The sequence below is a fragment of the Hippopotamus amphibius genome, chromosome 1 (assembly GCF_030028045.1).
Source record: "Hippopotamus amphibius kiboko isolate mHipAmp2 chromosome 1, mHipAmp2.hap2, whole genome shotgun sequence".
Classification (NCBI taxonomy): Eukaryota; Metazoa; Chordata; class Mammalia; order Artiodactyla; family Hippopotamidae; genus Hippopotamus; species Hippopotamus amphibius.
The window spans coordinates 54,787,005-54,800,703 of record NC_080186.1 but is presented as its reverse complement, the minus strand read 5'-3'; the positions used below and the strand labels follow the sequence as shown (position 1 = coordinate 54,800,703).

General features: G+C 35.3%; 1 protein-coding gene across 1 annotated transcript in view; it reads right to left on the bottom strand.

Annotated features, from left to right (window-relative positions):
• The window catches only part of HFM1 (helicase for meiosis 1), a 121,691-nt gene extending 111,439 nt beyond the window's left edge, over positions 1-10,252 (bottom strand). The window contains exons 1-3 of the mRNA XM_057746760.1: positions 10,182-10,252; positions 6,415-6,527; positions 4,823-5,129 (exon numbers count right to left, since the gene is read on the bottom strand). Of these exons, the coding sequence (XP_057602743.1) occupies positions 4,823-5,129; positions 6,415-6,527; positions 10,182-10,252 (491 nt within the window). The remainder of the gene's footprint in view (positions 1-4,822; positions 5,130-6,414; positions 6,528-10,181) is intronic.
• Between the last annotated feature and the right edge of the window lie 3,447 nt (positions 10,253-13,699).

Genomic DNA, 13,699 nt, shown 5'->3' with positions numbered 1-13,699 from the left:
GGCTTTTATCACCAGTGGCTTTCTCCCTCACATGATCTCACTCACCTACTCTCTCACCTCAGACATTATCATTATCCAGAACTACTCCTCCTCTCAAATCAACAATTCTGATATACCATTCTCTGAGCAAAACCTCCTATCCTTTTAGCTTGTTTGCTCAAAGTACCGATGAGATGAAAGAACAAAATTATTATAATTAGCCTCTTTATTTTCTCCCAAGCCATCTTCCCCTTCACTTTTCTCAGGTACCTTTAATGGATTTAATACCATAACCTATCTTCTCGACCACTCTCTTATCAATATTCTAAACTCCTCTTCCCCTTTATCCTTTCATCATATTTATCTTGCAAATTTGCAATTCTAGATGAATCTAACTCCTTTTTTTTATATATATAATTGCAGCCAGGTGGTGGAGCACTATTGGAAAAAGCACAACTGTTAGGTAGATGAGTAATATTACAATTCAAAGTCATCCTCAGCAAGAGTGAAGAAACAAAATCAATATACAATAATCAATTGTATTTCTATATACTTGCAATGGACAATTTGAAATTTCATTTAAAATAACATCAAAAAGAATAAAGTACTTATGAGTAAACTTAACAAAGTAAGATTTGCCCACTGAAATCCACAAAACATCTTTGAAAGAAATTAAAGAAAATCTAAATAAATGGAAAGATATCCCATGTTCACAGATTGGAAGATTTAATAAGATAGCAATACTCATCAAGTTACCTACAGATTCAACACAATCCTTATCAAAATCCCAGCTGGCTTCTTTGCAGAAATTGACCAGCTTATCCTAAAATTCATATAAAAATGCAAAGAACTGAGAACAGCAAAAAAAAAAAAAAAAAAATCTTGAAAAAAGAAACAAAGTTGGAGGACTCACACTTTCTGATGTAAAACCTTACTACAAAGTTACAGCAATCAAGAAAACGTAGGATATGCCAGTGTGGGATATATCCTTATGCCAGGCATAAGGACAGGCAATAACAATCAACAGAACAGAACTGAGAGCATGGTAATAAACTTTATGTGGAATAATAGAAAATACACATTTGGTTTTTGTTCCCAGTTCCTGGCACAGAGCTCCTGAAACCTTTGGAAGTGATAGAAGCATCTTTTGTTATTCCTACTAAGCCCTTTTCAATCATACCTGAGCTTATGCTAATGTGGTGACTCTTGTAGGGCCCCTAGATAGTTTCAGGATGGGGACTGATTACCAGCAAGACCAAAATTTGGTCAGAGGGTTGAGATTTTTCAGCTCCACCCCCCAACATCCAAGGAGGGGAGAAAGGCTGGAGATTGAGTTCAATCACCAATAGCCGATGATTTAAACAATCATGCTTATGTAATGAAACCTTCATAAATGAAAACTTCCTAAATGACAGGGGGTTTGGAGAGCATCGAGGTGCTGAGCGGGTGACACACTCAGATATGGCATGGAAGCTCTGCACACTCTCCCTCTCCATACCTTGCCATATGGATCTCCTTCATTTGGCTGTTCCTAAGTTGTATCCTTTATAACGAACTGGTAAACATAAGTAAAGTGTTTTTCTAATTCTGTGAGTGATTCTAGCAAATTATTACACCTAATGTGGGGTAGTGGGAACTCCCAAATTTGTAATCTGTAAGGTGGAAACATGGGTAGGCTGGAACCCTATTTGTGGTTGGCATTTGAAGTAGGGCAGTCTTGTGGGACTGGACCCTTAACCGATGGGGTCTGATGCTAATTCCAGGAGTTAGTATGAAAACTGAATTGAATTGTTGGACATCCATTGGTGTTAAAGTATCAGATAATTGGATAGTGTACGAAAAATCCCCAGACCTTCCATTTATGGTCGATTGATTGTCAGTGAGGGTGCCATGACATTCAATGGGAAAAGAATAGGGTTTTTTTTAACAAATGGTGCTGGAACAACTGGATATCTATGTGCAAAAGAATGAAGTTGGACTCCTACCTTACGCCATATTGAAAAATTAACTCAAAATGGATCATAGACCTAAGAGGTAAATCTAAAAAACTCTTTGAGGAAAACTCCATGTAGGAGTAAGTCTTCACAACCTTGGACTAGGCAATAGTTTCTTAGATGAGACACCAAAAGTCCAATCAACCGAAGTCCAATCAACACAGGTAAAAAGACAACACAATTAAAAAAAAACAGGCAAAGGATTTGAATAGACATTACTCCAAAAGAAGATATACAAATAGCCAATAATCACATGAAAAGTTGCCCAATACCTCTAGTCAGCAGGAATATGCAAATCAAAACCAAAATGAGATACAAAACACACCCACTAATATGGCTATAATAAAAAAGACAGACAACAAGTGGTGGCAAGGACTGGAGAAATGGAAACCCTCATATATTGCTAGTGGGATTGTTCAGTGGTATAGTTACTTTGTAAAACAATTTGGTAGTTTCTCAAAAAAAATAAATATAGAGTTACCATATGACCCAGCAATTCTACTTCTAAGTATAAATTCAAAAGAATTAAAAAAGATTTGACCCTTGAACAACATAGGTTTAAACTGCACTAGTCCACTTATACTCAGATTTTTTTTCTTCAATAAATACTACTACGGTACTACACGACCTGAGGTTGGTTGAATCCACTGATGCAGAACTGAGCATAGGGAAGGCCAACTATAAAGTTATACTTCAATTTTTGACTTCCCAGGAGTCAACACCCCTAACCCTGTGTTGTTCAAAGATCAAATTTATACATTCACACAAAAACTTATACATGAATGTTCACAGCAACATTATTCATGATAGACAAAAAGTGGAAACAACTCAAATATTCATCAATTCATAAACAAAATGTGATATACCCATTCAATGAAATATTATTTGACCATAAAAAAAGAATAAAGTACTGGTACATGACATAACATGGATGAACCTTGAAAATGTTATGCTAAGTGAAAGAAGCCAGACACAAAAGGCCAGATATTATATGACTCCACTTATATGACACATCTAGAATACGTAAGTCTACAGAAACAGAAAATGATTAGTGATTGTCAGGGGCTGGACAGGGGAAAGAGGAATGGGGAGTGGCTGTTAATGAGTAAAGAATTTCTTTCGGGGTAGCAAAACATTTCAAAATTGGACAGTAGTGATGGCTGCACAACTCTGTGACTGTTCTAAAAGCCATGAATTGTACACTTCAAAATAATGAATTTTATGACATGTGAATTACATCTTAATAAAATTTATTTAAAAATTCATAGACATTAACCTCAACTAGGCCCTTTACGGTGTCCAAGAATCCTACCATTATTCGAATTAGATTGCTTTTCTCCGTAATTTCTTCCAGTCTTCTCATACTTGGTCAATACCCCTCCTTTTCCCCTCAAATGCCATAGATGACTTCACCTCTTATGTCACAGAGAAAACAAAAACTATCAACTATCTCTCTTCTGAATCCTAAACCCATATATCCAATTGTCTATTTGGACAATTTGTAAGTACCTAAAATCAACATGTCCAAATCCATGCTCATCACCTTCCCCTGTTCTTCCTTTACAGTTTTCTATATCATGAAAGAACACCATCACCCTTCATCATTCTGGCTTAAGCCAAAAGCCTAAAAGTCAGGTCTCGTATCCAAAAGTCATTTAAGTCCTGTGGAATTCTCTCTCTTAAATAACTTTGAACTTTCTCATTCTTGTTATCAGAGTCCTAGGTCAGACTACCATTCTCTCTCACCTAGACTAATAAAATAACCTAAGTGACCCTTCACAGTGTATTCTAGTTCTCTTCTAATTTATCATACTGGGGCCAAAATGGACTTTAAATAAAAAAGAAAATCTAATCTTACCCATCTGCTTAAAACCTGAGACCTTAGAACAACAGCCCTCAAACTTTAGTGTGCATAACAATCACCTAGAAAATTTGTAGAAAAATGAAGATTCCTGGGTCCCATCCCCACCTTTATCCAGACTGTGATTCAACAGGTCTAAGGTAGGAACCAGGAATCCAAATTTTTAACAAGCACTCCAGGTGATTCTGATGCAGTGAGTTCATGGGCCACAGTTTAATAAGCACTGCCTTAAAAGAACAAATGTTTCATGGCCTACAGGACTCTGAATTACTTGGCTCCTCCATACCTTATCTCTTAGCATTCTCTCCTACTTTAAACTAAAGAAAAATTTCTAAGAATAGGCCAAGCTCTGTGTTACCTTAGCACTTTTTCACACACTATTCCTTCTGCCTGGCACACTCTCCTTCTTTATTTGCATTCAGCTTGATTTTATTCCTCCTTAATGTTAAGCTTAAATACCATTTCTTCAGGAAAGTCTTCCCTGATTGTGCAGAGCAGATTAGGACCTCGTATTAACAGCAGTTCTCAAACAATGGTTAACATTCAGAGAGTTCATAGGATCAAAACAAGTTCCATGACACTTTTTTCCATAATTCTAATTTATAATATGGTTAAATATCAACATATATAACCTAAATAAGCAAAAGCTCTATGGGAATCCTCAATAATTTTTAAGTGTAAAGGAGTCTTGAAAACAAAAAATTTGAGAACCTCTGCTCTAACCATATATCTCATCAAAATAATTGCCGTACAAAAAGTATTCAATCAATTATTTTTATTTACTATCTGCCTTTCCCGTGATAAACTGTAAATTCTCTGAAGGCAAGAACCTATGGCTTGAATCCCACAGTTAACAGTGTCTAGTACAGAGTAGACTCTATTTGTTGTTGATGTTCTTCTCATTCAAATTCTACCGTACTTCATATTTCTGGACATACGTACAAATATTCAACTTTATCACTGAATATTATTTATTTCATTTAATTACCTTTTGCGGAAGGCTGACGTGCTCTCTCCTTTATCTTGTGCAAAATTAACTAACTTTGAATCATCTGGAACATTTTTCTCAAGTGCTATCTCAGTGCCCATGTGATTTCTGTATTTCTGAGAAGAACCATATGTCAGCTTGCCAGCAGCATGTAAGTCTTTGTTACCTGCTCCTCCTAAATTTAGATCTTCTTCATATTCATAAGAAGGAAAGGTGAACTGGAATTTTTGTGTTTGTGAAATATAATTTGTGTCTTCATTAGTTATCTTTAAATTTGATGGTAACATTTTTGACCTCTTTTCCTGACCTATAAAAATGGAATATTTTAATTACTACACGTGCTCCTTGAAAATAAATTTTCAAAATGATGATAGAAAAATTTAATAACATTTTTCAAGCGCTTACTAGGTAAATATGAAAATAACAATATAATCTTCAATACCATCTGTGATTTTGAAATACAGGTAGTAGCTGCTCTTATGGTATATCATAACACTGAAGGACACTTAGAAGTTAGTTAAGAATTACTGAAATTAAATTTGAAATTTATATTAAACCTACATTATAAAACAGGTTTAATTTCTGACCCACAGGAATAACCATAATTGTAATATAGAAGTATTTACTACAAATGATATAATTATGTAAGTAATTATGAAGATTTAAAAATTTACGTAATTTACACACAGAAATACAATGGCCAATCATATAAAATGCTACCGAATATGATTCAGTATTAAAATACATGACACAATGCTTTTAACTCTAATATTGCTTCTAAAATCAAGATAAAGGAATGCTTCCATCAAGGTGACAGAATTTTAAAGGTATCCTTACAGGGACTGTATAAGCATCTTTCAAAGGTTTGAAAGGAGTTTGGAGGCCTTATTAGGGCTTAAATTTGCTTTATCACTTATGTATACATACTAGACTACTATATATACATATATATATGAGTGTGTGTTCTATTATATAGTTGAATTATTATATCCTATATGTATAATTTTATATATTTGGTACATACAAGAATATATATTTTCATATACAAAATATATAAAAATTATGGTGCCTAATAATAAAATGTACATGCATGAACCTACCACTCAATTTAAAAATCAGTTTTACCAACAATATCACAGTAGATCACATATACTGTTTGAGTGTGCTTGCTCTCTAGCTTTGTAAAGATGATAACAGACTATATATAATCTGCATCGTGTTTTTTTCACTCAACATATTTCATGAATCTGATTTCCTAAACCAGAGGATCCTACCTTTAGTAAAGGGTAAGGCAAAAAGTAAATAGCAGTGACAGTTGTAACGGTAAGAGGAAATGAATTCACAGAACAATTTAACACGTGTGTGTGATAGCATATTTTGTGCATGTAATACACGTGTGTGTGTATATGTATGTATGGAGAGGGAAAATGTTTCAGATTTTAAGATTTGGTGAGCACTATTTTGAATAAGAGCAGTCTCTAACTTTCATTTTATTCCATTAAAATAAAATAATTAATATTTCAACATTAGCTTTTTTTACACTGACATGAGCTGAATGGGTTTGGCTTCACAACAAATATGTGATAATTTACCTAACAGTTTATGACTTTCTATTTCTTCCACTAATGCCTGAGTATCTGGAATTTTTGAAATCAATGGAGCAGGTGGAAGAAACCAATCCAAAGATTCTTCATTGTCTGGATGGCTATATAAAATATCAAAATATGAACATATGTTAATAAAGATATAACATCAGAAACTATGTATTTATTAATTAAACATTATTCAATTACATACTCTTAAACTTAATATACTACCATTCTGTATGACTTCGATTTATCCCTAAAAGATTGAGTGTTCTCAATCTTTTTTCCTTGTGTGTCACAGGATTAATGATACTGCTACAAGAGATATGCTACCTAAATAATGGCTATAACTCCGTTTTCTTTCTCCAATTCAAATGCTTGTGACAGGACTCTTAAATCTGCTCCAGTATGAAAAAAGAAAGTAGTAAATCATTCTGAAACTTCAGCATCTTAACCAATACAAATAACAAATTACTGATGATACACCTGACAGCTAATCATGGGTCATAAGTGTGGTTATGACTGGTATTCTAGAGTACTCCTAAAACATTATTACAAGTTAATGTCTTAACCCAAATATTCTTGGTCCAGAACCATCTATAATCACAAAAAATCCAAGAAACCAGTTGAAACTGACAATCACTTTGTAAACCCAGAGTGATGAGATTTTTGTCACCCTGTTGGCATTGTTAACTACCTTTCCTTATCTTTCAGCCATGATCCTATTAACATATAATGTATCAATGTTTCCTTTCCAACCAAAGTTGGCTTGTCCTTTGTTAGAACAAAAAGATAAGCATTAGGGAACAGAAAATAAAGTTGAGAAGAAAATCATATAAACTGTCTAAGCCAAGCCCCAAGGATTTTATGATTTCTTCTTATCTCTTCCTTTAGGATTTTAAACTCCCAGAAGTGAGAGGCCCAGTCTTTCATTTTTCTGCCTCTCACAGCACCTCAAACATAGCTACTACAGCTCTATTTTCCAAATCAAAATCTGTAACATATTACCTGACAATGTCTGACAATACACCAAAAAACTTTAGGACTATGTTACAGAGTCCTCAAGATCACCACCAGGGTCAGTGATTCCCTAGGATGACTTATAGGACTTAGCATATAGTCCTACTCATGACTGTGGGGTGAAGTCCAGGGGAAACCAGGCACAAGTTTCCAAAGGTCCTCTCCCACTAGAGTAACACAAAATGTGCTTAATTCCCTTAGCAACGAGTTGTGACAACACATGTGAAATGTTGCCAACAAGGGAAGTCATTAGAAACTTAATGCCCAGGGTTTTTATTGGGGGCTACTCATGTAGGCATCCCCTCTCTGGCACATACCTAAATTCCAGATTCCCAGAAGAACAGATGTTCAGTATAAACCACATTATTTTTATAAACAGCTTTTTCACAGTGAGCCAATCTTATCAGTTAATGATGGGAATCTTCCTAAAATCTAAGTTCTCAGACTCCAGCCAGAGGCCAACCTTACAAGCAGGCCTTTTCAAAGATAGTGGGTTAGGCCTGGTATATTAACTCTTTTCTGCACAGAGACTATTCCTGAAAATCCAAGAAAGAGGTTAACAAGATACAAAAAAGCACACATCTAGCTCTCCTATTCGGCCTCCCCATAAAATCAAATCTTCCTTGATTTCCATTTTCCAGAGGTGTCATTATTCTCCTCATCACCCAGAATCCAAACCACGGTACAATCTTTTACCACTATATCTAGATACATACCAGCTCTTATTGCATCTTCCTTATAAAGCTTCTTAAATTCATCATTTCCTTGTATTTCCATTAGCACTATCCTAATCAAGGCTCTAAGCAAAACTTATGTCTGATTGAGAACAATAGTGTTTTAATTGACCTCACTGCCTCTGGGCTTTCTCTCTCTATTTTATACACTCCTATCACATTAATTAGGAATTATTTTTATATTATTCCATTCAAAATCCTTCAGTGGCTTCCAAATAATGCCAACCTTCCTAGAAGCCTTAGGTCACTTTACAGTTTCAATTCTCCTACATGTACCTTATAGTACAGACCAATGTAAACTACTTGTATACCAAACAAATAATACATTCTGTCCCTCCTCATCATTGTTGGAAAATATTTTCTTTATTCGGCTTGCCCCTATACCCGACCCTACTCCCACATCCAACTACAGAAGTTCAACTGGTTTTTTTTCATTCATTAATCCAGTCAACAATTATTTACTGAGTACTATGTGCCAGATATGGTTTTAGGCAGCAGAGCTTATATTCATTCAAAATCCAGTTCAAATCTTAAATTCACAAAATCTCACAGGTTCTCTAGGATTTTCTGCCTTCCCCCTTCGTAAGTACTATTTGAACCTGTAATATTTATCACAATTTTTCTTGCATTGTTTGTGTCTGTGCATATGTCTATAGATAAATAGGAAGATGACAGATCTGCTACCCCTCTAGATTATAAACATCTAAAGGTTTTGTTTTTATCTCTATTTATGTCAATAGTAATTAGCACAGTGCTTTATATAATTAGGCATATTACTCAATAAGTGTTTGTTGATTCGATTGAATGGCTTTTAACACACAGAACCATGTCCAAGATCCTTATTTTGGCATTTAATATCCACCAAAATCTCAGCTTACTTGTCTAACTTTATACTTCACTGTTTCTCCTTTATGACTCTTCTACTCTATTCTAGGAAACTTCTCTATACACTATTCCCTAAAAGTATGGTGAATTGTTCCATTGTCATTCCTTTTCTCTTGATGTTATACTCTGCCTTCAAATGTCCACTTCTCTGCTTATCAGAATTATCCAGTCCTTCAAAGCCTGAAGTCTCCCCCAACTACCATAAAGCCTGACCTAATCAGTCTGGCCCAAGTCTCTCTCCAAACCTGATATTTCTTTGCATGAATATATGCTTATCATTTGCTTTGCGCTTTTTTTTTTTTTTATTTTGTATTGGTAAAAGAGCAACCACATGGTCCAAATTTGCCTAGGCCAGTTTGATTAACACCTGTTGTTCCATTCAGATGCACTCTTTCACTCTCAAAAGTGTGCCAGTCTGAATTACATGGTTAGATTATTTTATGAATGACCTTTCCATATGTGTGTTTAACCTCAAGTACACTTTAAGTTTTTCAAAGTAAAAATCTATTTCATTCTTTTTATATTCCTTTCAGCATTCAGTCAATATTTGAATTAATATTTGAATGGACGAATAATTGAAACAATAAATAATTTACCCAATGCTTCATTAAAAAGGATATACAATAGAATACATAGAAAACTTACAATTAAACCGATTCACATGTGAAAAGCCATAAAAGCCAGTATTTAACAGACTCTATTTGCCATTCACGTTTCCTTTGGTACCACATCCTTATTTCCACCCCTACTTCCTGCCTGCACTGAATCTGCCTATCACACTTGGCTTTTGGCACACTACCCTTTCTGTTTCCAAAAGGTGCCATGAACACTCCTTGTCCTGAGCTACTCTTTGACCATTACTTTTAGTCTTTTAGTCTTTACTTTAGCCAAAAATAATTTGAACCAGAAATGCAAATAAATGAAAGCCAAATAGGCAAGAATCTCCTCTATTTTTAAAATTGTAACATGTTAAACTTCAGTTACTCCCTTATATCTGAATTCCATGTTTACCAAGTATATACCTGAAATGTCATTCTGTTGATCCCTCATTTTTTATTTATAAATTTACCAGAGAAAAAACGAAAATGCCTTCAAACTCAATGATACTGTTATCATTCTTTAAAGCAGACTTACTTTTCAGCTTCATCTCTTCTTTCAAAAAACAAATTATCCAAGGAAAACAAGGAGTCATTTGACTTCAGCATTGTTAAAAACTGAACTCTGTCATAAATCTAAAAAATACAAAAAAAAAAACCAGTAGTTTATATTCTATTTACAAAGACGTAGAAACAAAATTTCTGGATCCATAAACTGTAATCATTAATTTCCCAAAATAAACACAGCCAGCCTTTCTGCAACTTCTTCTGCAACCTCCTCCAAAGTGCTTAAGTATCAAATACATTATTCTCTGTTCTCCACTCATTCATGCACATTCACACATGTACCCCGTCTTCATGCTGCACCAATGCTTCGAGCATGTGTTCTTCGATTCTCCACCTGACAAATTCCTACCCACCCTTCATGGTACAGGTCAAATGTCATTTCTTCTTCAAAGGTTTCTCTGAATTACCCAAAAGCAGAATTAATGGCTCCTTTAGGGTCCTTAAAATACTTTGTTCACTACATTATTTTTGAGTTAGGATAGTGCTTTTATTATGAATGTGTATGTTTCTAACAGTATACTGTGTACATATGCAGGGATTTCCTTCAAAATCAAGGGGCAGAGTAGATTTGCTTCAAAATAAAGAGGGAAATGTTGAGGGATATTGATAAGACAAGATTGGCAATGACTTGATAATTGCTAAAGCTACATAATAGGTACGTGGAGTTCCTTATAATGTTATTGTTATATATGTTTAAATTTTTCAAAATAAAAAAATTTACATGTATGTTTACATTCATATTACATAACATATATACAAATGTTTATATTTCTTTTTAAAAAGATAATTTTTACATTCAGAGATATTATATAAATGTAAAGGATAAAAACATTCAGCACTGGCTACCTAGGAATACAGCAAAAATCTAGGGCTGAACAAAGCCTCAAATCTGACAGGAGACAGTAGAACCATTTCTACAGATACATACATTGCAATTCTTCCCCCTGCACATCAACACTACATCTCAATTTTTTTCTAATTTCTGAAACATGATATAAAATTCTATACGACAAAACATGAAATCAGATGCACGTATCATAAAACATAAAATGATATTTCTATTTATTCTCTGATAGTTAATACGCTGCAAATCTTAGGATGGAAACTAAAATCAAAGACACTATATGAGTGCCATCTCGTGGAGAAATCCATATTACCAAGCCAGAGCAGGTTCCTTCAATTTTGAGTCCTTCCTGATGTGATAATGAAACACGTGAAAGTATGTGGGGGAAAGAGAAATGCTTCCACATGTACCCCTTGAAAAAATGCTACTAAGCAGAGGGCTAAATGTGATTACATTAGGACTGTTTTTACTTTATCAGAATATTGTGCAGTTTTTCATTAGTTTAATTATTGGGCTTTCCCCCTTTCCATCTGTTTAGCTTAGTGGTCCTCATTTTTCTCAATTTATGAATCACTTAGTCACCAACAAAAAGAAATAGTACAGTTTTGAAACAAATTAATGTGGTTCTATAAATATCTAAAACTATTTAATAATGTGAATAATAGAAGCCTAGGATAACAGGGTGGGAGACAGAGGGGAGTCACTCAGAAATTGCTAACTGGAGTCTTTAACATCTTTATTTAAGTAAAGAATTTCAGAAGTTGAAAATAATTACCAGATAAAGTATAAATAAAAATGCCAATCATGTTTCTATATTATCCAAAAAGTAACAAATAAAATATTCCCTTTGTAGTCACAGGAAAGTTATATAATTTTAAACAAAAAGAGTTTTCCAAATTAAAACTCACTAGACCCCTTTTATACGGCTATGCTACCTCAAAATTTAAGTAGAAACTCTTACGGCTAACACATGTTTGAACTCTTTATTCTAAAAGAAGCTGCAAACAAAACAATAACACTGAAAATTAAAAATATGTTTCTGAAAAAAATTATTTCATAAACTAATCTAAAAACCTCCTACATAAACAGCAAATATTTTCAAGAGAACTTCCAATTTGACTTCCAGTTCTGGCATAAAAGAGAATATAACTTGTTTGGGTCCAGAATAAAAACACTATGTATACAGTTTAGTTCTGATGCAGTCATATGACAGAAAACATCCTTTATCTAAAACACTCCATCCCCATATTGTTCACTATTTTTCTTCACAGCACTAATATATAACTGTTGTTTATCTTTCTCCCTGTAGAAGGAGCAGGGACTTTTTTACTCACTAATGTATTCCTATAACCCATAACAGTGCCTGGTACATAGTAGATGGTCCATAAGAATTCACTATGGAATAAATGCATTAGCAACGTTCAGTTTATAAAAATAATTTTAAATAAAAATAATTTTCCATCAATTCTGAGGCTTAAAATTTTAACCCCCCCCCCCCCCACCCCCGGCCAGATCCTTAATGTTCAGCTTTAAAACATGATTTGTTTTTTCTAGTTCAGGATTCATGTAATCAAATCGCGAAGGTTCTAAAAGACCATGAATTGGCGCTTGAATTATGTAAATAAATTTTTTTTAAAACACAGGCTCTACAGGGGACCTTAACACATTTCAATGTGAGTTTGTTATTGTAAGAAATGACAGATTTTTGATTAATTTATTTTCAGTTTTAAGTTTAGAGTCAGATTTTTTTAAGTTTCTACGTTAGATTACTTTCTACAAAGTTCTAGTTTCAGCATGTGGTATAAAATGTTCTACTTTTTAAGATTTTGCTTCTGCTCTAATCACTCTTAAAATACTTAAACTGTTTCTTGTAACTACATAATCTGTTGAATGTTGAAATGACCTGCACCTTACCTAATTATTTTAGTGACAATTTAACATCTTCTTACCTTCTATAATCTCTATTGTATCAAATGTTCTTATCTATTATTTATCTCTTACAATCTTTACTCTCAGAAATACACTTCTTATTTCAAAAGTGCAGAAACCCAGACATGAAATATTGATTTGCCAGAAATCGGTAGTCAGTGAAGACTCGGACCAACAGTCACTGGAAAAACCAACCATCACAACGAAGGCAGGGAATTTGACAAAATAAGAGAATGAACGTGGGAACAAACTACTACCCCGAGTCTCGGCCAGCAAGCAGTCCTTACAGGCGGGGCGCCTCATCTCCACCACCTCCCCGGGTGGACCCACGGGGCCGGGAGGCTCGAGCAGGAACTGAATCGGGGTCTGAAACAAAAACACCCCCGTGATGTGCCCTAACCCGAGCAAGCCCATCCCAGACTCGAGGGAGCAGCGCGCAAGGCTTCCGGCCGGATGAGCCGCCCAGCCGCGAGCGCGGGCGCTGGCACCGGGCCCGCCGGGCCGCGGGGCGCGTCGATGTGGACGCGCGGCTACACGCACCGCCCACCAGCTCCCGCCCCGGGGGCGAAATACACCTGGAAATGAACACGCGGGGCTCCAGGAGCCACCAAAACAAAACACGAGTCCGCCGGCTCTGTGGGCAGGCCGTCCGCCAGCACGAGCCGGAGCCGCCTCAGGCCTCGCCCGCCCCTTCCGACGGGAAGGCGGCTGAGGAG